Here is a 24321-nt window from a genome sequence, read left to right as displayed (position 1 = left end):
GGTGTCAGGAAGGCACAGCCGTACCAGGGATGATGATGCCACACAAGGTCTTTGGCTATGTAGATGTTAGATTCCAAGGCTGCTATTTTAGCATTTTTCTTCAAATTGAAATCAGAGTGGGGAAACTGAGGAGATATATTGTGGCCTCTGTCCATGGTTAGTAAAGGAACTAAATTGCAGCTTAGACAGAAACATTTTTCATTCAGGGACTGTCCTAAATAAGCACAAAGTATACCTTGCAGAGTAGGTATGTGAATTGTTCATGCAGGTTGAAGGTAGCACCACAATATAGATTACTGTTAATTACAGTGATGTCTTCCCCAAGCCTGAGTGTCTGTCTTTGGGGGAAAAAAAATCCCAAACAGTCAAAGTAGTCTGCTTCTTTGTATACGATCCTTATGGGAAGCCACTATTTCCCTTGTAAGTTTTCAAACAAATCTCCAAAATACCCTTCTAGACAACAGCCATGGAGCTTCATGTTGCCAGCGCAAATCAGAAAACAGTAGTTTTTCACCACTGCTTTCCTGGAGTGGACCCCTCTGGCAGTGTAAGTGTTAAAGGCTCTATCACTGACTACCAATCTCCCAAGCTACCTTCCCCCTCTTATAGAGAGCCTTGTTTTTAAGCTACTTTTCTGCTAGTATCCACTGCACATAATAAACCTACCTAAATTTTGCCAATCCCACTCGAAGGTGACGCTTGTGAATTACAAGGTTCAGGCAATTATCTCCACGGTAACCATGGTGGAAACCACAGCTTGCTCCATCAACGGGCTTCCAAACCCAACTGGTTCCTCTGCAGGAAGAAGGGAGGAGGACGTAGGAGAGGTAAAAGGAGTGCAGGAGAGAGCAGAGGAGGAGGAAGATGAAGGGTAGAAGGGACTCAGGAAGGGGAGTGCTAGCAGACTTTGTGGGTCGCTATGGGAGGAAGGAGGGCTATATTACCATATATTCCCCACATCAGTGTGGGTCTTTGAAATGGAGGGGTTTGTGTTATTAAATCTCCATTAAAAATAAAGGGGACCAGCTGAAGAGAAGCTTTTCCCAATTCCCCAGTGTACTCCCAGAAGTAATAGACGTTTGGACACATGCGGGAGAGCCAGGAGTGTCCCCATTGTCCTTCTTAGGGACTGGAAAGAGATCTGGTCCCAGCAGCACCCCAGTGCTGTCAGACAAAACCTGCCTTGCTCATGTCACATATGGATCCGTTTTCCCCCTTAACAATTAACGGGACCTGCAGTGAAAGGGATGATTTACATGACACGTGCGCACAGCAGAGACGAGCTGCCAGCCGTGTCTCCGAGGGACCGATCCTTTCCCCGCTCCGCCGTATTTAAAACGTCAGCGCTGTCACCTCTATCAGCAGAGCTTGTCTGGCGTGACATTTGAGTGAGTGACGGCCGCGTCGGCTCCCAGGTCAGCCCGCTTCGCCGTCGCATCGCGCTCTTGACTGCTGCTGTGCGTCGGATGGGAAAGGGAGGAAAATTCTTCCACATGCTTTGTTAGCAGGAGTCTGGCCAGCAAAGGGTTAAATGGCTCGGGGTGCTGGGTCTTTGTGGGGATGTGTGCACGTATATCTATGTATACGTGTGTGTGTGTGTATGTATACACACACACACACCTTGGTTTGGCTGTAGGACCTCGCGCCCGCAGGCCACAGTCACATTATCATCTGGAAATTGGATAACGACAGCACAATGACAAATCCAGGTTGCTTGCAATAAGGTGCTAATCCCTTTGCTTTAATATCGGAGCAGCGTGTAATGATGTTTGGACATCACTCCAGTTTACTGACGACCCCACTGGGGCCAGCAATAGAAGCGTACAACTGTCTAACAAGCCATCAGGTGACCGCCGTCGTCAAAGCAACGGAGGATGCAATCTAATCTTCCCTCCATCCCTTCCAGCTCCCAATAAGGACCAGATTATAGAAGTGGCCCATCAATGCTTGGTAACTCGAATCAATTAACGTTAATTCGCACAATGCTATGATGTATTGTGATCACTTTCATTTCGGAGAAGGGGGAAGAAATTGCTATAATTCACCTAAAATGAGGTTGTCTATGGTGCTGAGGTATTAATTGGGTGTCCATATTAAATGGAAAAGGAGCACGGTAGTGAAGGAAAAGTGGATGAGTGACTCTCTTGGCTGCTATTGACCTATCAGAAGAAGACAGTGCCCTTTTCCTTTGCTTTTATCTATTACAGTTTTCCCTATTGCGTGTCAAGTTGATGTATTATAAAAAATTCATTTGGTGACCTTTCACCCCCCTAGCAGATTAAACAATTTCACTGGGATGGCATCATTAACAGGGCCTTGCATTTAATGATGATTTCTCTAAAAGGCCACGGAGATTCGATTTTAAGCTAACAGATTTATTGCACTATTATAACATATCGTAAAAAACTGTACCACCTACGGTCTGGTTTTAGGATAGAAACTGTTTAAGAGTTTATGTGGAGCTTAAAGTGGTATTACCTTGGGATACGCAGCAGCGGCAAGGCTCTGACCTCCGGCGGGATGCTGTTTACATTTAATAAAAGACATTTCTCTGACAGTAAACTTCGGGAGTGTGTTATGGAGGAGGCCTGGCTTAGCTCCTCGCCACTAGCAGGCGGCTTTGTAGGTAGGGGTATTTCCGCTCATCTACAGCAATTAATGGAAGTCGGTAATGAATTTGGAGGCTGTTTCTCTCCTATCTGATGCATCTGCTCTGTCCCTCTCCTTCTAAAGGCTCCTGGTGATCCCACCTTGCCCTTGAGTGGATCCATTAAGTCCTTCCAGCCTCCCGGTTTTTCTTTTTTTAGGGTGTCTTATCACTCCAGACTGCAGGAATCTGGACTCCACCAGCTGCATCCACCAGGCAGCTGCTTGCCTTCACCTCTTGGTGCCACTGGGATTGAAAAGTGCTAAAAGAAGGTTGTCTGAGCGAGGGGAGAAGACTGCCCTTACCGGGGAGACATATCTCTGTGTTCCTGGACAACTGTGTCCATGCTCTGTGACTATATTTGCTGATTTGTAAAATGGGGAAAAAAAATTCCTGAATGCTAAATCAGGAGCCATTTGGAGTTTGGACAGTCTGTAGCAAATGGAGAAATGGAGATCTGATGGTAGTAGTGCCCCAAAAAGTTAATGTCAGAAGAAGTTGGTCAAAAAGACTGGGTATTTTAATTAATATATACTCCAAGAGAGTATGCATTGGACCTCTTTTTCAGAAGTTTTTCAGTCTAACCAACTTACCTGATGCTTTCAACAGCCACAAAATATCTAGCTTCTAACTAAAGCATCTTTGCTTTATGAAAGGAAACCCTCACAATAATTAGATAAAGAAGCATACTCTTCTTGCCCAGCCTTGCCCACAGAGGCAGCTCAGTTATTTGTTTCTTATCCCAGTTCACCACCAACCTAGGCCCCCTTGCTAATTCTCCACACTACTAGATATTCTCTCATTAGCTTTCTGCCATCACAGCATCTGACCTCCAGGACAGTGGACACATGGCTGTGTTCAAAGCTCCCTGCTGGTGCGAGCTAGAATATTCATTTAGGTGCCTAGTTTTTTTTAATTTTGGTCTTATTGACTCAACCTACATGAAAGAAGGGAGACATCAATAATGTCTAACACCATGGGTCCCGTTCAGTCCATTGCTTTAGTCCTCATAAGGAGATATGATCAATATTAAGTATTTATTTTTTCTCTGTTGTCAAGGGAAGCTGCAGCCTGCTTTCCACTGGAGTTTATTTCCTCTAGCTTTGATTTCTTTCTATGATATGGGAAAGCATGGGCATCGGTGGAAATAAAAGTCGTCCTTCGGATAGCTTTTTTGCTTAAAGTAGGAATGACCTCAGACTCCTCACTGTCTTCTGGATGCTCATATTTCTCTTTCCCTGTTTCTTTTACTTAATGATAAGATCTGCAGGTGGAGACAAAGTTCTAACGGTGCAGCTGAGAGGGCACAGGTACCTGGTGTCTGGCTAACTTCATCACCACATGACGTGAGAAAACACTTCTCACCCGAAGACGCCAAGTTCCTCACAGCCCTTCCAGTGAATCTGTACCTACTTTGCCTTACACAAGTCCTCAGCTTGCCTATCTCCTGTCTTCAGTACAGCATCTTCTTTCTTGTAGCCTGTCTTCTCTTCACCAGCAATCACCGTCTTTTGAAGAACAAAAAAAAATATCTCTTTGGCTTGACCATGATGCATTTTGACATATTATTTATTGCTCAAATTCCTCCCAATCTCCTTCTCCTTCCAAGGATATACTGATGCCACAACACTAGCATGACAGACATACCCAGGTAAATGTTCAATTTGTTTCATTGTCTGATGTTTATTAGGAAATTAAATATGCCGGGGTCTGTTCTCTGGCACCAAGGTCAGCTGATATGGATCAGCCTGTGTCCATAAAATTAAATTCTCTCACACACCGTGTCAGGGTGGCCTCATCCAAACTGCCAAGTGAGAATATTTTCTGACTGTATTAGCTCCCAGACCATTTGGGAGCTGTCCTGGACTTTGCTATTGGGCCTGGAGCACAGCTTGTGATGGATGGACAGGTTAACAGTAGAAGTGATCAAGTGTCAGCGCCAAGGCTTATTCTTTGGCATTATTTAGTTTTCTAGCATAGATGTATCCATCAACTTTAATAGACCCTTGACCCAGGTTCTCAGTCTGATGTCTTTCCCCTTGAAGTCAACTGATAATAATAGCTGCTATTATTGTTGCTGTTGTTATTATTGTAATTCTAATTAAAATGACAAGCTCTTCTTGATTTCAGGGAGACTTCCTTCCCTCTGCCCCAAATCTCTCCACCTAGTTGCTCAATCACACCTCAATACCTGCAGTAGACCCTCTACTTTCTAAGACCTCTAACTTCTTTGCTACTAAAGAGCAGACACTTGCTCTCCTGCCGAGCCTCAGCATGTTCAGCAGACACGTCTTGGCACTGATGGTGAAAGGATCTGGGAGCTCTGGTGTCCCTGCTGACTAAGGTATCACAAGCAGCGCCTGCTCGCCCGCTGTGCCCACGTTTAGAAGAGCTGCAAGGCACTGAGCAACGGAGCTGCTCCCCGTTGAACACTGTCAGCAGGGAATTGCAAACCAGCCTGCTCCTTCCCAGCGTGAGACTTCAGGGTAGTGACAAAACAGCACGCTCTTCGTGCCCACCAGGAGGAAGGCAGGTCTCCTGGCTCTGGTCCTTGCCAGGCTACACGCACGCTTCTCCGTCCCCACTTCCCAGTGGCAAAGCTATGCCAGGAAAGCCTATTTTCCTTCCAGCCCAAATCATCAGGGCAGCCGCAGGCTGATCTTCTCTCCTCCTGCTCCGCGCTGACGCTCACTTGCAGGAACGTAACTTGCTGCGCGCAGAGTTGCACCCTAAGGCTGGGGCTCCCTCACAGCAAGAGTCAGGTTGGACTGTGTGGGCTATACACACCATGGTCCGTGCTGTGTTTGCTGAATTCAGGAGAAAAAAAAAAAAAAGACTTTAATTTTTAAGCATACATGTGTATTTCTGTTTTGGTTTGTTTTCTTTGCCATTACTCACCCTAGGGAGTGGGAACTATTTCCTACAACCACATTTTGCAGCAGTCTTCCTATAAGTGTGAGATGAGCACAGTTTTACCATGTAGGGCTTGAGGTGTGGAGGCAGGGCATTTCATGCCAACATTTTTTTCTGTTTTTTGGAAGTTTTAAAGAAGCTGGAGAGAGGAAAAAAAAAAAATTTTGGCTTACAGAAGCCATGCCAAGACTCACCTGGACTCCGCTGGAGTCAGGGAGCTCACAGAAATTGCAGCTCTCTGCCCTGAAAACAGGAGTGACTTGGTGTATGAGTCCTGCAGTGAGTTTCAGTCACAGTGCTGCATGCACGCTTACGGAAGGAGGTGGCTAAGAGCAATGATGAACGCATTTGTGCCTTTGACATGAATTTCAAACATAACGCTGCCTTTCAGACTTTCCCACTCACAAAAAAGAAAAAGAACCAAGGTAAGAACTGAAACTTAAATCCTTGAGCTAGGTCTTCTAGTATTTCCCATCAGCTGCAATATAAACAGTTTCTAGTTTGTAATGCATAGTAACACTCTGAAAACAAAACAAAACAAAACAAAACAAAACAAAACAAAACAAACAATCCACAAACCAAAACCCAAACCAAAAACCTGAGTTAAACCAAAGGAAAATTATGCTTCATATATCTTCTGTTTGTAAACACCTTTAAGCAAACACTAGAGATGAATGAATAGCTTTTCTACTTTCATTTCAAGACAATACCAAACCCCCAGCCACTTCACTGCAATTGCAGATTAGAGGGTTTTATATATATATAAATTATATATATATATATGAGATACTAAATGACACAAAACACTGGAAGAAAGAATGAAATGATATGGGCTCAGAATAAAGTGTTGATTCTTTATTCAAATGCAAAAACCCTCTCCTGGGATGCTCTGATTTAAATTTCAGTCTTGGAAAAAACCAATGCCTTTCAATGGGGTGTCTGTATACCGCTATATTTCAGTATGCAGACTTCACAGATAATGAAGGGAAAGAACACAGGTGTGGGAGGATAAAGAAATGCAGTAAAGCCCTGTAAGTGCTGTGCTTGTGTAGAGGAACCGAAACTTTGTTCTTAGAGGAGTTCGAAGGTGTTCACTGGAAATCTTTCTGCTGGACAGGAAGGTTCCACTGCTATCAGTGCATTGCAGTGAAGACTTGGGACTAAGGCATTGGGTTTCTGAATCCATAAAATCCCTGTCTCTGCCACATACTTCCAATGGGATACAAGGGAAATAATTTATTTTGTTAATTTCTCAGTTTTCCATCTGTAAACTGGGGATTGAAACAAAACGGTTTTTTTATTACTTTGGTGCTGCTGTCTCCTTGGAAGTGATGTCTGTTCCATATTTCTATACATGTTGCTCTCATCCAAGGAATGAAAGTGCTGTGATAAGGTAAATTAGTAGTTGTTTGGTATAGTGCTCCTTCTTATTCATAACAGACACTAAATATTTCCACCTGCATTACTAAGGTGGAAAATCCCATGAACACAAAGTAACATGTAATTCCAAGGAAAGATGTGAATTAACTCCGGGACTAGCATTGGGAATGTTCATAGCATTAATTTTTTTTTTTTATTAATTATTTTTTTAACATTCCTTTGCATGTGAAAGAAATGGAAGCAGACAACACCCAGGAACGTGCCTGTATGTGAGGCCCTATAATATCTCTGTTCAAGTGCAGCCCTCAGATGGAGAAATTGAGAAACAGCTTCCTGTGCAGCCGAAAATCATTTTCCTGGACATGAAGGTAGGATTTTTCTCTTTTGTAGATGGACGCCTCTATTAATTCTATACAATTTTGGCGTTTCCAAGCAATCCAAAAGCTATGAGACAGACCTAAATATGGTATAGGACAGCTCTATAAATAAATATGGCAAAGGATAGCTCTATAAATAAGCAGTCATTTGTATTCTGGGAACTTCTTCCAGGATGGACTTTGTTCATATTTTTCAGCTTTTTCCACAAGGGTTAGATTCATTCTGTAGAATTCACTGTGTGCAGTTTTCTGATTTCTGCTCCTCAAGTTTTGAGGAATGTGGGAACAACACCACAATCATGAAGTCTGGCATTGTCAGGTATAATGGGGTATCCTGAGCTGCCCAAGCAAGTCCTCACCACGCAGAGAAGTGGTAAGTAGAGATAACCATGTTTAAAAAAAGCTTGGACGTCTATGTGATGTGATTTATCTCTGCCAGAGGTGCTAACACAAGTCCTGGAAGCAGCAGACTAGGTCCACTGAGTTATTAGATGTGGATGCACTAGGTTCAGTCCCAGAGTCATATGAAATCTGCATAGCATGACTTTGTGCTATGTTTCTATTTCCTTTGTATTTTCATGTCTTCTTTCCTGTTTTCCAACTATTTTCTATTATTATGGAATCATTCCCATTTTACTGGACAGGCCAAAAGTATAGCCACAGAATAACTAGCCTCAGGTATGACATTTTTACAGTGTTGTCCCTGGAGCTCGGTATCAAATCCAAGCTTGGACAGCTTTGTGGACATTATTTCTGGATGCAAAGTCACTTTATAATAAAGCCAGCTCTGTATTAGTCATGAGACTGATTTTACAGCTGTGAGACACAAACCTTTCAGCTTCTTTCTGTTTGACTTCAGTTTCCTACATGCAGGCATCTTGTTGTGTTGTAAGCTGTGGAATAAGCTCTTTGGCCTCCAGGTCCTGTAGAAAAGTAAGACCTTTCCACAAGCTAACTCTGCTGGATGTAAACATTGTTGGCTACCTGAAATGACACACAAAACTTACATCTAGGCAATTGAATCTTCCCTTGAGATTCATACCCTTCTTCAGATGTGTTTCAAGTTTTCTGTTAGGCTTGAGAAGCAGTAGCTCTCTAAAAAAATAAAAAAAATGAAAGATAATATATTTATATACACATAGACTATAGGATCTAGATCCTGCACACCTATTACAGCTGGGTAATTTAGGTATCAAAATGAGTTTCTTTCACTGAGCATATGGGGAACTTAAATCTTCAGCCTGACTAAATTGACAGACTGAATCTACTCAGTTTCCTTGAACTTGTGGAGTCACCATCCTTGGAGATACTCAAAAGGCATCTGAACATAGTCCTGGGCAACCCTTTCTATGTGGCCCTGCTTCAGGAGAGGGGTTGGACCAAATGACCTCCAGAGGTCCCTTCCAACCTCAACCGTACTGTGATTCTGTGAACTTAGACACCATCAAAGCCACAATGTCAAAATTACCTACTTCTGATAGGCAATATGAATGTGAACCTAGATACTGCAAGTGAAGCAGCAAACCTTGCCAGACTTTATTGAAACAGACCTGAAGTTGCCAGAACTGGTTCGTCTGAGCTTAAGCTCATCTTAAAGAGTTATGGTGAGCTTTGTGACATTTGTAACATATGACATGTAGATGCAAACTGCCCTCCCACTGGTGATTAAAAAATTATTACAATTGTTAAAACCATGAAAACTTTCTTTCCTCTTGTTGAGGAGATGAGACTTTAATTCTTCTTTTTTGTTCTTCCTCCCAGGGTCAAAGAGTTGACAAAGTGGGGCCTCCCTCAGAACCCTGGGTTGTATCAGCTCATCTGAAGGGCTCCTCCGAGGCTGTGCTAAAAGGTTTGGATATGTTTTCTTATAGCGAGGGTTATGGCAAAGCAGCTGTGCAGAATGATGGTGATAAATTTAGGAGTTGTCCCTGAGAAATACTGGATAGTCTTTGGGCTGAAAAAAGAAGGTTGCACTAGGAGTTTGGTGAACTGCCCAGTCATGTGCTAGAGAAAGAGAAGTTTATACAAAGTATTTTTGTGATGTGGCAGCTTAGAGGGAGTATATCCAGTAGTTTATCTTGAAAAGAGATATCTTAGATCAAAAAATAAAAGAATGAAGTATTAGAAATCCTAATACTTGGTTTTCAGCTAGTGTTAATTGGGACATTTCCTCAGAATCAATGACAACCCGTTTGTCCCAGCAAAGGATCTGGCAAAGTAGGGGCAGAAACAACTGCCTATTGTTTGTAATTAGCATACTTTAATATGGAAACGTTTTTCACGAAGAATCTAAATATTTCTCTTCTGATCCTCATTTATTTAAAGACCTGAACTCATGACTAACTCTAAGCATGTGAGTATTTCCTTGAGGTTATTGAGGTTATGAACATGCTTAGGTATAGAGTCCACTAGAAAGTGGAAATTATATTGATTATAAAGCATCCTAATTTCATTGCTAAAATCTTTAAATGTAAGCAAACAGCGCACACATTGAAAGGTGAGGTTTCCTATTACAGGTACAGTATTTTATTTGCAGTAAAGCCATTTGTGTGTTAGCTTTGACTTGAAAAGTTCACATTTGGAGAAGATAAGTGGCACTCGTGCTGTAGATCAGAGCTTCTCGCCCTTTCAGTCCGTGTTTCTGTTAATTAGACATTCTTCCTACCTCATCGTAGTTCCAGGTTTACAGGTTAGAAAAATCCTTTGGTCTTTTCTGCTGTTTTTCATGCCTTTTCAGGGCGGTACACCTGACAGGTTTAGAAACATGGGTCTAGATGAACCACAGGTTATTGGATCAGCTACTGGCTAACAGTGGGGGAAAGGAAGGGAGAAAGGGAGGAGCGAGGAAGGAGTCAAGGAAGGGAAAAGAAAGAGAACACAAAAAGACAGAAAAGAAAGACAAAAATAAAGAGAAGAAAGAAAGATGGAAAGAAAGAGAGGGAGAAGGAGAAAAAAAGAGGAAAAAAGAAAGGAAGTCACCGAAGAGAAATGCACTTCACATTCTTTAAAAGATACATGCATCAAATTAATAGTCAATAAACTCCAGCAAAGAAAGAACTGCGTAGTACAGATGTTCTGCATGTAATAGTTTGCTGCAGTTTTTCCTTTGACAAACGTCCTTATTGCACTCGTCTTTTGAAGCATATGAAAGCAGCATTTAATCGAAATGGGTCCCGTCTAGCACACTGAGGCTGCCTCATCTGACAGCAGCCAAACTGCCTCATGGAAAGTAGTTTAGCTCCAAATTAGCTTGCTTCTATGTTAAATACCAGCTTGCCTGAGAGATCTTTGTGAAGACTCCCATATATATCTGTAATATTCTGAGCTTTGAAGCATATGTGCCCAAAAGCTGAGATAGTCTCTGTTGAGAAGTACAGTACAGTACTCCAGGCTTCATCATAGACTAGAAATGGCAATTATAAAGTATTTGAACGCAGCTGACAAGACCCTCTATAAAAGCAGTGTTACAGTGAGTATCAGAGCCGAGAAAAGTCTTGGTAGTCTGGGCAGATACTGTCCTAAGGAGGATCGCATGTGTAGTGGATAAATAGATGAGCCAGGATCAGGCTGGAGCAATTAGAGAAATCTAGATTCCCAGCTCTCCACCAAGTCTATTCACAGTATAAACTACTGCCTATTTATCACAGCTGGTCCTGGAGACTCACAATGAAATTGGGTATTTGGTGTGCTAGATGTTGTACAAAAGTAGAAAATATATATGTAGCCAAAATTGACTGGGATATTAGTAAATTAAATAGTACCAGATCACGGAGAGGGGAAACTTTATCACTTCTGTTGCTAGATCATTAAAATGTGGCATGCTTTTGCCCAGAACCTTGTCTCAGGCAATTTCTGGCCATGGTTCCGAACTCAACACAGCAAGGAATTAATCTCAGTAGGCAGTTTGCATTGCAGCATCTCTGTTTGGAGGCTGTAAGAGTTTAAGAGGTTTGGCCAGGGCATACCAGTTCTTCAGTGCCAAAGAACAGATCCTAGCACTGTTTGTATCCTAGAGGTGTAGGCACAAAAAATGGGATAAAATCAGGGAGAAATTGTCCTGCAGTCTGGCCTACCATCAAAAGCCTTGTCTCCACCTGCTGAAACCTTCCTATGCATCTGTGATAGCAAGATGTCTCACAAAGAGGTTTGCTACTTCACCACTTTGTTCAATACCCTGGACACAGGAATGGCAGAGCATAAATGTCCTCCTCACGTCCAGGCTTTACGTACCTTCACCTGTGCTGCTTAATGACAATAAAATGTCAAACCACCTGCTTCATAAAGCAAATAGTTATTACATGTTGTCTTTGAGCAGGCAAAAGCCTGTGTTTGTGATCACTGGAGCAAGTCCAGCATCCTAAGAAGTTCTGACTTCTCACCCCCACCTGAACCAACATTCTGAAATTTGTCAGTCTTTAGGATTTTACCCCTCTCACCCTAAGAGCCTGAACGAAGCCCAGACCTGGTCAGCATTGCTCAAAGGCCAGGACTTGGCTGCTGCTCAAAGATACACACAATAAAATGGAGATCCAGTTACAAAGTAAATTATAACTTTCAAAAAGAGCCTACAAAAATAAAAGCCATGGCAAGTGTAAATGTTGGGTCAGAATGCATTCCCTGATAGCTTAGAACAAGAGGTAAAGTGATGGAGAAACAGGCTCTCCCGGGTTTCATTTTAATGCTTTCCATGGACTTTCCTCTGCCAGGTTTCTAGCTGAAAATGTCTCCTGTATGATCACAGGTCAGTCACCACAGACATTTTTCATGGCCAAATCACTTTCAAAGTGTCTGAGAGGGTTGGAGAAGTATTCAAAATGATTTAACAGTAGGACAGGAGCTAATATGCCCCAAATGATGGGGTGAAACACCTACAAATCAGAAAAGGGTTAAAACAGTCAGCTCTTTTCCCTTAGCTGCAGTGGCTGGCTCCTTGAGACCATTCCTTTAGGACAGAAAATACTCAGTCTCTCACTAAAACTCTCCTAACCTCGGTGACGTACTTAGTCACACAAGACATGAGTTAAATCAAAAAGATGAGCATCTGGAAATTTTTAGTGCATCTATATGGCTCCCATTACTTTTGCTTGATCCCCTTAACATCTGTATTCTTGTTACACCCCCACAATATAGATATGTACAGTAAATGCCATTTCACAATGAGCTCAAGCAACCAAGATTCAGAAGCTAAGGTTCTCCAGTCCGTCAGGAATTTAGTGTCCAAGTAAGTCTGAAGACCTGACCCTATGTGAAATTTCTGGGATCAGACAAAAAGTTTATAATTAGGAAGGACACTGAATTTAAGCTTTCTGAAGTTCCCTTAAAGTCACGAGGACTCTCTGAGGGGCTTAGGCGATACTTATCTGGACGCTGTTAATTGCAAAGCAATTTTTTTTTACTCTGCAGGGCTCACCCAAGTGCAGGTCATAGATGGATGTGCAAGTTTTTCCAGCCTGGCTGTCTCCAGTTCAGGCACAAACTGGAAACTTGTGTTCACTGTCACATCACCTCCAGGTAAGCTCCGTTTTCTGCATTTTTTTTGAGTCGGTAACTGAACTCAAAACCTACAGGTGGTCTGGATTTGTAAAAAGGGAGTTAAGCTCATTCAGAGTGGATCAATGCCAAACCTCTAAATAACCTGACTTCTGTTACAAGTCCAAGTTGGCATTACCCAGGCAGCAAGAGAGCTGGGTGATTCCTGTGTTATTCATGCAAGACCCACAAAATCCAGAGGAGTTAGTATAGAGAAGTATTGCCAGAAAGAGGTGCCTCTTTCTCCCTGGATTCCCTAGCTATGTATCCCATGTAGGAATCAGGTACTTAAGGTCAGGTAAGCTGTCAGAGCAAGCTTTTTCCTATAAATTGAGTCCTCTTATTCCCTCTTTGTTTCCTGTTTGTGTTCAGAAATTTTCCATCTGTGCTCTCAATTATTTTCATAGTGCCTTTCACCAACCGTTTGTCCACATCTGGTCATCTTTATGGGTGCAACGGGTTATGCACATTCAGAGCATGCCTCCAGGACTGGGCTCTGCTAGGGGTATCCCAAGAGTTTACGGAGATGATGTTGGGACTTCCAGGATTGTGCAGCTTGCACGAGGCCTCTGAGCCTTCACCAGTAATGGTGAAGAGGCAGGTGTGCTTAATGCCTCCTTAGAAATACCAGCTGAGAGGAACGTCAGCACCTTGGGGATAAGGCACCATGTGAACTCTGGCTTGTAAAAGCCTCAGGGCATCTGCACGAGATCGGTCCAACTGCTCGGGGGCCTGAATTTATCTACAAATCTGGCTCTGAAGGTATATAGGGGTCAAAGTGCTGGTTTCTTCTCTCAGAATGACTGCTGAGGCAAGTCAATGGAGAAGCAGGAACATGCTGTCTGGCGTGTAGTCCAAAGATACAGGTGTTGTAAGACCATGTGTGAAGTGTCTATTCTGATATTGCATACATACATAAATATATGTATGGATATATATCTAGATAGATATAGATATAGATACAGATATAGACATAGATAGATATAGATATATATAGATATAGATGTATCTCCATATATATATATAAACTGAGACCCATCAGGCAGAAAGAAACCTAGGAAGGACAGTCAGAAATATTTCCAGGAGAGGTAAGGCAGTGTGTGTGCCACTGCATAAAGCCCCGATGAGTACTCCTTTGAAGTACTGAACATAATTTTGTTTACGCATGTTCAGAGATGATCTCAAAATGGAGTAGGTGCAGACTGAGCGTTTTTAATGAGAAAACTCCAAGATAACATGGCTTCTTTCAGCCAAAAAAACCAGAGAGGGCAAATACATCAGACCGGTGAAGTGGCCAAGTGGAAGTGGCTAATGAAAAAATCTGAGCTAAAAAATTAGAAGGTTATTAACATTTAGACTGTATTTTTCTGAACAGCCTATCTTAATAGGTATGAATAGTGAGAGCAGATCAAACTGCTGTTGGATGAAGGTCAATACACTTAAGGATGATATTGTACAACATGGTACACACAATAGCATGGGATAGGATTTGTAACCCAAGAAATCCCTTCTTATCCAGGGATTAAATGAAATTCCAGGGTTTTTTTTAATGAGAAACCTTTGCTCCTCCTAGTCACAAGTGACTAATCAACATCGAGTGTTGCCCATGGCTTTGCAAAGGGCGAAGTGGGGTGCAGGGATTACCTGGAGGTGGGCCTTTACCGGGGGGACATGTGTTTATTTTGAGGGTGTGTGCTGCCAAACACCCGCAGCTCCCATTGCCTTCACTTCAGTGAGAGCAGATGGAAAGTCAGCACCTCACAGGATCCGACTCTTTAGTGGCAAGAACAGCTTAATGAAGTGTGTTTTGAAAGCTATTTCAGGGAAGTCACAAAATCTTTCCTCTGAACAAAGGTCAAACGGAGATCCTTTTTATCAAACATTTAACCCATCAGAGTATTGCAAAGAGATGTTTACAGCTAGCAATGGGGACAGCTGATACGTCTGTGTAGGTGTCACCCGTGTAAATCAGAGTATTGTACACTTTTAGTATGCATTGCAAACGTACACACCAAAGCAGCAATCCCCTTTGCTTGCTTGTAATTGGGAACTGTGCTGGAGACAGTATAAAGGCTTTTATACTGCCACACTCTTACTGAAGGTATTTGCTTATTGTTTGAGATAGATAAGCAAACAAAAATTAAACAATCAATTAGTGGATGTTTGGGATACATTTTCATGACCAGGTTTCTTTGGGTACCCTGGCATAGTTTGCTATTTGCAGACAGCTCAGAAGATGCAGCTGATGTTGAATGCAATAATTCCAAATGTTTTAGTGGTAGTTCCTGGGGAGAGTAGACTATTCATAGCACTGCTGCATAGTCTTGCTCCTTGTTTTACAGTAATATTCACTTAACTGATATGGATCCCAATGGGCTTGATCCATCCACTTTCTATTTAAACCAACAGCAATCTACTTACAAACTATTAGAGTAGTGCAAAGCACCTTTAAGCACCTGTCTGTGTAGAGTCCTTGATACCTGTGAGATTACTTCTCTCCTCTCAACTGAAGTTCATATGTGTTTGTACCTTCAGGCAAATTTTTCCCAATTGGAACATGCTTCCCACATTGTTCTGATGAAGCTCTGCTTTGTTCAAGTGGACAATATTGACACAAATCTAATTAGTTTCAGATAAAAGTACTTACAGCTACTTACCCTAGTCTCCAAGCTTCCGTCTGACAGTGTTTCTGATTTTTTTTTAATGAATTGATGAAAAAAAGGCTTTTAGGTTTTTATTAAAAGTGAAACTCAAACAAGTAAAAGAAATTTCCATCCATCAAAATTATTAGAATTGTGGGGTTAGGACCGATAATGAGTCAGGTAGTAAGACAGGTAATGAGTTGATGTGCTAATCCACACCCTTCAAATCAGTCTATAGAGAGGGCCAGGGCCAGTTTTGTTAAACTCCTGTCCTTCCCAGGCACATCTCCATTGCAAATGTGTTTTGGAAGTGATTCAGGGAACCAAAAATTTTCTATATTTCTGATTTTTAAAAGGGCAGTATGAGGCATCTTCCAGTCCTTGAAGCTCAGATGCTGACATGCAATGAACTCTTGCCCACAGAAACTATGAGTAGTGGCTGGCTTGATTCTGACTTAATTTACAGAAAACTTCAGGATCTCTGGGCAAAGAGCATTACCCAAGCTTGTGAGCATCAAGAGACTAAATATTTACCATGCTAACAGCAAGGACACTGACATTTTTTATTTATAATGCTCATTATTGACATGGTGGAAAATATTAACAAGTTCACTTTGAGTTTTCTGCATCATGGACGTAAGCTTAATGCTAGTGAATGTTTCTAGGTTCCCCATAAGTTACATCGATATGAATCATAAATAGCCTGTAAAAACTGAGTATGACTTGGCACATTTCTCGTTGCAGCCAGTTTCTTTGTCTTGCTAGGAAGAACGTTCATGTTTTCTGTCTGGGCCTGATCTGTTTGGCCTCAGAAATAGATACTTTGTGAATGTATTTTCTGGGTTTGGGAGTCAGCTAGACAAATTCATGGAAGAAATATTAAGGATTGTTAAATACAAAGAAGCTGCCTCTGCTTCAGGCAGCCCTGAAAGCTTGAAACTTACATTGGAGAAGTATTGTTACATATTTAGTTTGTGCTGGCACTCAGACCTAAATAGATATTGTTGGCTAATGTTGGATCTGGAGACAGAAGGACTTCTGGGTTGTTCCTGCATGCATTTTTAACAGCAGCAGCACTGTTGAAAGGCTCTAACCTGGTGTTTTAGCTGTGAAACCAGTGTTCTTACTTTTGTAATAAACTCTGACTGCTTTAAATTCTCAGGGGCCAAGTTTACTGTGATGTCTCAGCCATTTACCATCTTCCCTGTCCCCATGGGAGTGAAGGCCAGCATGATCCTTGTTGTCATACTGAGTTCAGCAGCATCTGCATTCATCCTTGCTCTTGCATTCTGCTGGTTCAAGAAGAGCAAAAGCAACAGTAAGTTGGAAATACCCACTAAAATTTATACTTGCAGACTCCCTATTTTGTTTAACAAATCCCCAGAGTGGCCACAGCAGGGTTCAGACAATGGCACTCAGAGAAAGCTCTGAGAAGTTTAGTAATTAGCAGTATAGTTTGTAGTTCAAGGTTATAGAGTTTTGTGCCTATAACAGATGCCTGGGTATTGGCTGGAAAAAGTTTTAACTGTATGTGAAACATGATGGAAATCAGGTTCCTATAGCGCAGACAAGGAACTGAGAAAGGGAGGAAATATTTGCTATGAATTCAATGATCCATTCAGCCACTGCATTTTCCTGATGAAGGATGACATAGCAAAATAGCACTGTGGTGAGGATATGTAAAGCCTCGACGCTGACCGAGGACCAGACACAGCTGCAGCGCGAATGCCACAGAGATAGCAGCACAGTCATGCTCACATCACGCTGTCAGCATCATGTGAGTCAAGGTGGTAATGGGAGGGCTACAGCCTCTCTGGAGTTCTCCCCCAAGCAAATCCACACCTCTACTAATTTACCTTAAGGTTGCTTTCTTTTTAGCATTGATCTTAAAACAAATATAGCTACCTCAAGGAGGCTTTCCCACTGCAGAAGGCATAAGTCTATTTGTGTAAGAAAAGAGCTGAAGACAAAAGGATGTGACTGTAATTCTTGGTGGCTTGATTGCTAAATAGCCACCTCAAACTGCTGGATATGTTGAAAGTTACCAAAAACTTGGCCTTTCAGATACGCTAATTGAAGTTGTGACCTTGTCAAAGGTACAGGTAACCCGTAGCGGAGGAGTAAATGCACATCCCGGTTAATAAGACATCTCCCACTAGTTTCAAGACCTTCTCACAGTTTCTCCAAACTTTTGCTTTCAAGTAACTTCTAAAGAGTCTTTCTCCTGAACTGCACCATGACCACTAGCTGCAATAAGGTCTGAATTTCTAGTGTTATTGAACGTGGTGACAACATAAGGAAGGGCTCCACTGAAGAGAACAGGTGGGAACCATAATGGTAAAACATAAGATGGTATGAGCATAAAACAACTCTCTCCACTTTTGGGCAGAAAGAACACTTCTAGTTTATATGTTAATTCACCAGCAATATATCGTTGCTTGAATTAATAACTGCTGCTGAGCTGAGGGTAGATTGAGAGTGATGTAACTATATATTTCATTGCAGAAATGAGGACTGAATGGGCCGATGTACCACAGACCAGTACCAAGGGACCCCGTAAACAAGCACAGCCTCATGCAACTCACATCCAGCCTTGCTACAGTCAAGGAGAAGATAAAAGTAGTGTGCCTGTAGCAGGAGGTGAGACTGCAGTTTGACAATAATTATAAACAGTCGAACATCAAAAGAGTTGGTTTAGGTCTCTTAACAAACTATAGTTTTGTATAGGATCAATGGCACACATCTTCTCAGAAGGTCTATCACTTTATTACCTCCTTCTCCTCCCTAGTATTTTTCTATTTGTCATTTTATCTCCTTTTTTATATATTGTGTGAAATCCTAGCTCCACTGAAGGCAGCAGCATAACCCCCCTTACGCTCAATGAGTCCATGAGTTCACCTAGTGGTTTTGGAGTAGGGTAGGTACCGACATTCCCACAGTGTCCCCAGTATGCCTGGAACAGCAGGGCTTCTCCCTGTCTCCAAGTGCTGTGGCAATAACTGCACAGGGCTCAAAAAGCTCTGGACAAGTTTGCAGGCTGTGGAGGACTGCAGCGAGGTGCACTGGAGGTAGGAAAAACCCACTCGGGGCTCATTTGCACGGTCTCTGTTTCCTCCACCACTCACAGGACCTTCATGCCATGCTTTGAGTCCGAGCCAGCACCCCAAAGCTGCTCCATTCCCACCCGCTCCTCTGTGCGTCCCCCCCTTTACTCCCCAGGGTCCCTGCCACAAACACCCCTCTTCCACATACCTCCTCGAGACTTGTCTTTTCATCATCTGCTGATCAAACACGACTTCTTCTGAGGTCACGGGAAAGCAGACAGCCTCGGGGGCATGTGGCTGGCAGCATAAAGCACTGGCTTCCCTCTCTGCAAGTGTGAAATGTTCTTATAGTATTTTTTTTTTTTTTTGTCTCACCTGCCAACAGCGCAGATCTAAGGGCATTCGGATAACCCTGCTGAACCACCCATTTACTGTGTTTTGGGAATTTCTTTTTCCTCCTCCGTACCGAAGCCTGTGGATTACATAAGAGGCAGGAAGAGCCAAGCTGGAGTTTTATCTCCTTTTAATTAGCATCTATCACAAAAGCAGAGGGAGAGAGAGGAGAGAGGAAATTCTGCAGTTTATGTGTTTTGATATTTGCTGTACTCCTCCAAAACACAGCGTTCAGCTGTGTGCCTTAGGATACATATCTGCTATAAATTCATTTTTTATCTAATTTGTCTGAGATCTAAGCTTCCTGTGGAGGTCTGAGATCAAAGGATCTGATTCTGTCTGATGTCGGCTCTGACACATAATGCGTGCTGACTTAGTTCTGTCTATAAACTCGCAGTGGGAGGCTGCCATTCTCCCTTGGCACCTTTACATAGTGAACTTTCATTTTGGCTGGGGAGGCTGACAGGTATAGCGTTGATTGGAGCCATCGTGTAAATAATTCATGGAAAGATTTTTTTGTCAGAAAAAGGCAATCCAGCCACTTAAAGTCTTTTAGGAATAGTTGCAAGACAAAAAGATTCCCCGATATGTTCAAATCTAAACAAGGATAACAATATCTTAAGTGAATTTAATACATATGACTTGGAAGTGTCTAATGTTTGATTTCCCCTTATTTAAAGTGCTGTTGGTTTTGGAGAGAGAGAGGAGGAAATCAAAGCTGCAGTCTTTTTGTTTAGTTTCTGCTTTATAGCTGTTCCCCCCATAAGAAATCCCACCTTTCTAATACAATTAAGTGTTTGGAGCCTTTATTATTAATCACCACGGTAAGTCTTGCAAGACCGAGTTTTTCTGTTTGGTAAGTGGTTATACAGTGTAAAGTCTGCTGGAGGTAGGGGCCCTGGTTGTTGTCCCAGAAGAAGGATCTGAGGATGGAAATGAGGAAGAAAACTGTATGCATAGATATGCAGTAGTGCAGGGGAGAAGGGATCAAGATACTACCTTGTCTGACCTTGGCGTAACAAAAAATCTCCTCAGCTTCACATAATTATCTCTCTATTGAATTAAATAACTTTGGATGGACTGATGCATTCTTAACAGAGCAGCATCTGGAGGTGGAGGAACATATTTCTTTTTGCAAATTTTACAGTTATTCTGGGGGTTCATCACCTTCACCATTGAAAGGTTGTATCCTGTAACAACTTACGTTCCCTAGCTTCAATTTACAGTCCTTTCAGGTATTGTAGCTTTTGACCCTTATCCTGAACTATTTGGCCACCAACTCTCAGAAATCACTGTTGTCTTCCTGAAGAGGTTCTCTCACTCTGCAAATAGGGTCTGCATCCCTTGCTCTTAGGTTGTTCAGATCAACTACTTTTCTACCAGTTTGCCATTTTTTCCAACTTTTACAAAATTTCACAGGAATCAATTTTAATTTTAATTCCAAATCACTGGTGGAAACACTGGATATCTTCCATTTCTGTGGTAGTGTCTGGTACTGCCACACATCCCCACCTCTGAGAATTATTTCCCATATATAATTACTGCCTGAGCTCTGTCTGTTAGCTGGTACTTAATCCAGTTAATCGTGTCCTTTATTGGTATTGAATAGTTTGTATTTAATTAAAAAAAATCAGGATATTTTAGATTACTATGTCATATAAATCTCAGGGCAGTATTTCATCCTTGAAACTGCTCATATCCGGAAAACTTTTAGCCTCCTCCATTAATTCAAACTCGTTTGAAAAGATCTATTTTCACAGCTGAAAATTGCACCTTTGAAATTGAAGAGGGCATCAATACATATCAAGCAATAACATGAAGCTTCGGAATAGGGGATCATAACCTGATCATTATGTTTATGTGTATAAAGAAGAAAACCGAACCTAGTGATGTATGCAATTTGTGCTTTAAAATAGTCAACTACTTAATGATAAAGCAATCTTGAGAAGGAAAACTGTTACATACAGAAACGTGTGTGACTACTGAAAATTTACTGACAACTTTCCAGTGGATTTCCAAGAGGTGCAATCCTGAAATTAAAAGCTATGAGTGTACAAGTTGAAAAAAAACAACACTCCTTAACAGGAAAAGTGAATATAAGCATGAAGAAATAGGGAAATTGTAAAAAATACATGAAGATAGGGGAGAATTATTCCAGCAAATAGAGTTCCAATTAATGAATTATAGAAAAGGGAGAAGAGAAAGAATCTGAGCAGCAGGTCTGAGAAACCATGGGGCTGAATGTCGCAGGCTGCTAAGGGTTAAACTTCAAGGACAAACCTGAAAAATAGGGAGTGGTAACAATACATTTTCTGGGATCATTTGTGGTAAGGACATTTAATGTATGATGATGAACGGACTGCAAAAGCCAGTGTTGTCCACTAACACATCAGATACGTGGACTAGGACTAGTTCTGGATTTGGAAAAAGTATAAAAGGTTTGGGTCTGGGGTAGTTTCATTTTATTTTTGGGGGGAAGGGAGAGGGTTGCAAGAATTTTACAAATGTTTTTAGCATCCAAATGAAGCAGGCTGCCAATCTCGCGCTGAAGTGATAGCACACCCTGTCAACTCGGAAGCCATCTGCTGTAACACCGCAAGTGATTCTGCCTCTGTGGTTGATAACCGTTTGTTTTATTAAGATGTAAACATTTTTCATTTCCACATGAAAAATGTATAGTATATATTTTGTTTTTTCTGCATTTTCCAAAGGCATTTTTTAAACAGCATTGCAGGTTACAGGCTTTGCCTTGAGTGGGATTCAAATGTCAGCAATGGAAAGTTCTACCTTATATTACAGCCTGATTTATAGAAAGTTGATGTATTTTATAGATGTGTAGTATTAAAATGATTATCAGTCTTACCAATACCTAGCTTATTAACCAGCTGTATTCTATATGCTTTATTATTAAGCATTTATTGAAGAATTTGATAACCATTGGAAGATGCTCTAGGAGGTATTAGTGTATCAATAGGAACAAACCAGATGTTTTAGCTGCTGTATATTTATTTGTGGAAACAGGTTATGTTCATTTGGTTTTAACAACTTATTTCTGCCAAACTAAATTTTGTGGCCAGTTAAAATTATTTTCCCAACAATAACTCCTTTTTCTTCAATGTCTTTAAGATGTAATAAAGGCATAGAAGGGTAAGGAGCATCAAGATAGGGTCTTACAATTATTGTAAAGCACTAACAAGTCATGCTTTCACAGATATGGAAGCAATTGGAGCAGTGGCACATGCTACAGGACAACTGGAGGAGCTGAACCTGCAGCCCTGTGAAGCCAAGTCAGGGAGAAAGATGAGCACTGTCCAGTGTAAGACAGGTGACAGAGACACTTTTTCTTCAGCTGGGAAAAGTGACAGTCACCAACCGCTACGTGGAGGAACATCTCCTGGTGACTCTCTGGAACTTCAGCAGCTAACTGACTTGGGATGCTCCAGCCAGAAGGATGTCACCCAGCCTTCGCCTGGTTACAACAAGGAAAAAGAGAAGTCCCAAAGGACGCCCAACCATCAGAATGATGTCAGAGAGCATGTTGCTGTGGTAGCAGCAGAGGTGTAAGAGAAGTCATGTGAGGTGGTGGACCACAGACAAAGCAAGCTTTGCCTGGCTTGCAGTCAATGCGAAGCTGAGATTTTGTCTCCGTGGTCAGAGAAAAACGCACAGATGTTAGCATGGGGAACCAGCCTGCCACACGGCACATGCCCACATTATCTGTTATCTGGATCTGCAGCCAACTGGGAGACTCTGGCCATGTCTATGACATTGACCTTTCTTAGCTTCCAAAACAGGGTGGGTACATCCAAACTGCCTGTTGAGAATAGTCCTTCTGACACCTCTAAAACTCTCTCCACGAGTTGTTTGGGGGAGTGCTAGATGGCTGGCTAGGTCAGCTTTGAGATTACATTCAAAAGTATTCAGGGATTAGCCAAACAATTCAACAGTGCAGATGATGGGATTTCTGACACTTTAATATACTAGCACTGATGGAGTCTTAGAGTCTAGAGCAATGCTGAATGGTATGTGTGCATATATACAAATATATAGGAATTTTCCCATTTCTTCCAATCATGCCTTTAGTTCCATTTAAAGAACCTCAGTATGTGCATAAATCTTTTCCTTTTTCTGAGGAAAACCAAACATGTATTCAACTTCCATTTCATTGTCACTTGAGTAAGTACTCCCATTCCTCCTTAGTTAATTCTGTGTTGTTTTGGGGTTTCTTAAATTATTTTGCAGAGTTAAATCTTCACCATGGCATTGTTTTCTAACACCCTTAAATCACTGGCTTGTTATGAACACTAGTCTTTATGATTGATAATAATAATGCTGATGTTCTTCGGTTGCTCAGAGAATTCCTCTGTGCTTTGCTTTACTGAGCTGGAAGATGAGGAACTTTATTATGCCCTCTCTGTACCATAAAATTCTTGGTTGCAAGGTGTCCTGGTGGCACAAGATAAAATTTATACTCCTCTGCAGATAAAATACTTCAGCATGAAAATAAGGTTTCTGGCCAGATCAGCAGTGGAAGAGAAGGTAAGAAAACTTGATTTGAAAAAAAACCCAAAAAACCCAACCACAAACCGGTTCACTACAAGCTGAAGGAGGTAAGGTGCGGATGCTGGTCAGTAAGCTAGACAGTTCTCTAGGCACAGAAATAAATTCACCAGCATTGGCTCCTGCACTATATTGTGTTTATAAGCATCATTTTCAGGTGAAATCAGACTGATTCCACGCTGAACTAGGCTTCTGGTTGACTGCACAGGAGGTTTTCTGGCTTGAGACAGTTGAACATGAGGGCCTTATTAAGTGCCATAGATCAGCCTTTCTGACCTCCTCCATGCTATGGAAAAGCAATTTCTTAAGTATTTTCTGCAGAGGCCAAAATATTCTTTTGTGTGAATCAACATGGTAAATCCCTAAGGCTTGTGATTCAGGGTCCAAATAAAAAGATATACATTGCAGAGGCATCCAGGTTTGGTGAAATGATTTGGAGACCCTCCCTTTCCTCCACATCTGATACTTAATTTAAGATGCTTTCATGTAGTAGAAAATCCTTTCCCCTCTGCAGAAATACAATTCCTCCATCCCCTGAACTCCACTCCCCTTCAGTAGTTCTACTCCTAGTAAGTGACTCTATCACATCCAAGCACTGTGAAAGCAAGTAATATATAATTGCAAATATCAGAATGTATGCAAATAATGTGCAAATAATATTGAATGTAAATTATATGCAAACATTATACAATGGAGCCTTCTTTTTGGGAAAAAAATCAGACACATTGGAAACAGTTAAGGGCTTTAATTAATCCTTTAATTCATAATCCTTGCATTTATCCATATTTTGTTTACAGAATAAGTAATGTCTTGCATGTCTAGACCTCTAATGGAAT

At 41.6% G+C, this 24321-nt stretch overlaps 1 protein-coding gene across 1 annotated transcript in view; it reads left to right on the top strand.

Moving 5' to 3' along the window:
• Window positions 1–22489, top strand: part of PKHD1 (polycystic kidney and hepatic disease 1 (autosomal recessive)) — a 259529-nt gene extending 237040 nt beyond the window's left edge. The window contains exons 61-66 of the mRNA XM_010583200.1: window positions 7182–7308; window positions 9079–9166; window positions 12721–12828; window positions 16651–16806; window positions 17994–18128; window positions 22137–22489. Coding sequence (XP_010581502.1) covers window positions 7182–7308; window positions 9079–9166; window positions 12721–12828; window positions 16651–16806; window positions 17994–18128; window positions 22137–22489 — 967 coding nt within the window. The remainder of the gene's footprint in view (window positions 1–7181; window positions 7309–9078; window positions 9167–12720; window positions 12829–16650; window positions 16807–17993; window positions 18129–22136) is intronic.
• Window positions 22490–24321: the final 1832 nt, after the last annotated feature.

This window comes from Haliaeetus leucocephalus, unplaced genomic scaffold (assembly GCF_000737465.1).
Source record: "Haliaeetus leucocephalus isolate CR32 unplaced genomic scaffold, Haliaeetus_leucocephalus-4.0 Scaffold871, whole genome shotgun sequence".
NCBI classification, from domain to species: Eukaryota; Metazoa; Chordata; class Aves; order Accipitriformes; family Accipitridae; genus Haliaeetus; species Haliaeetus leucocephalus.
This window is presented reverse-complemented; position numbering and strand designations above follow the sequence as displayed.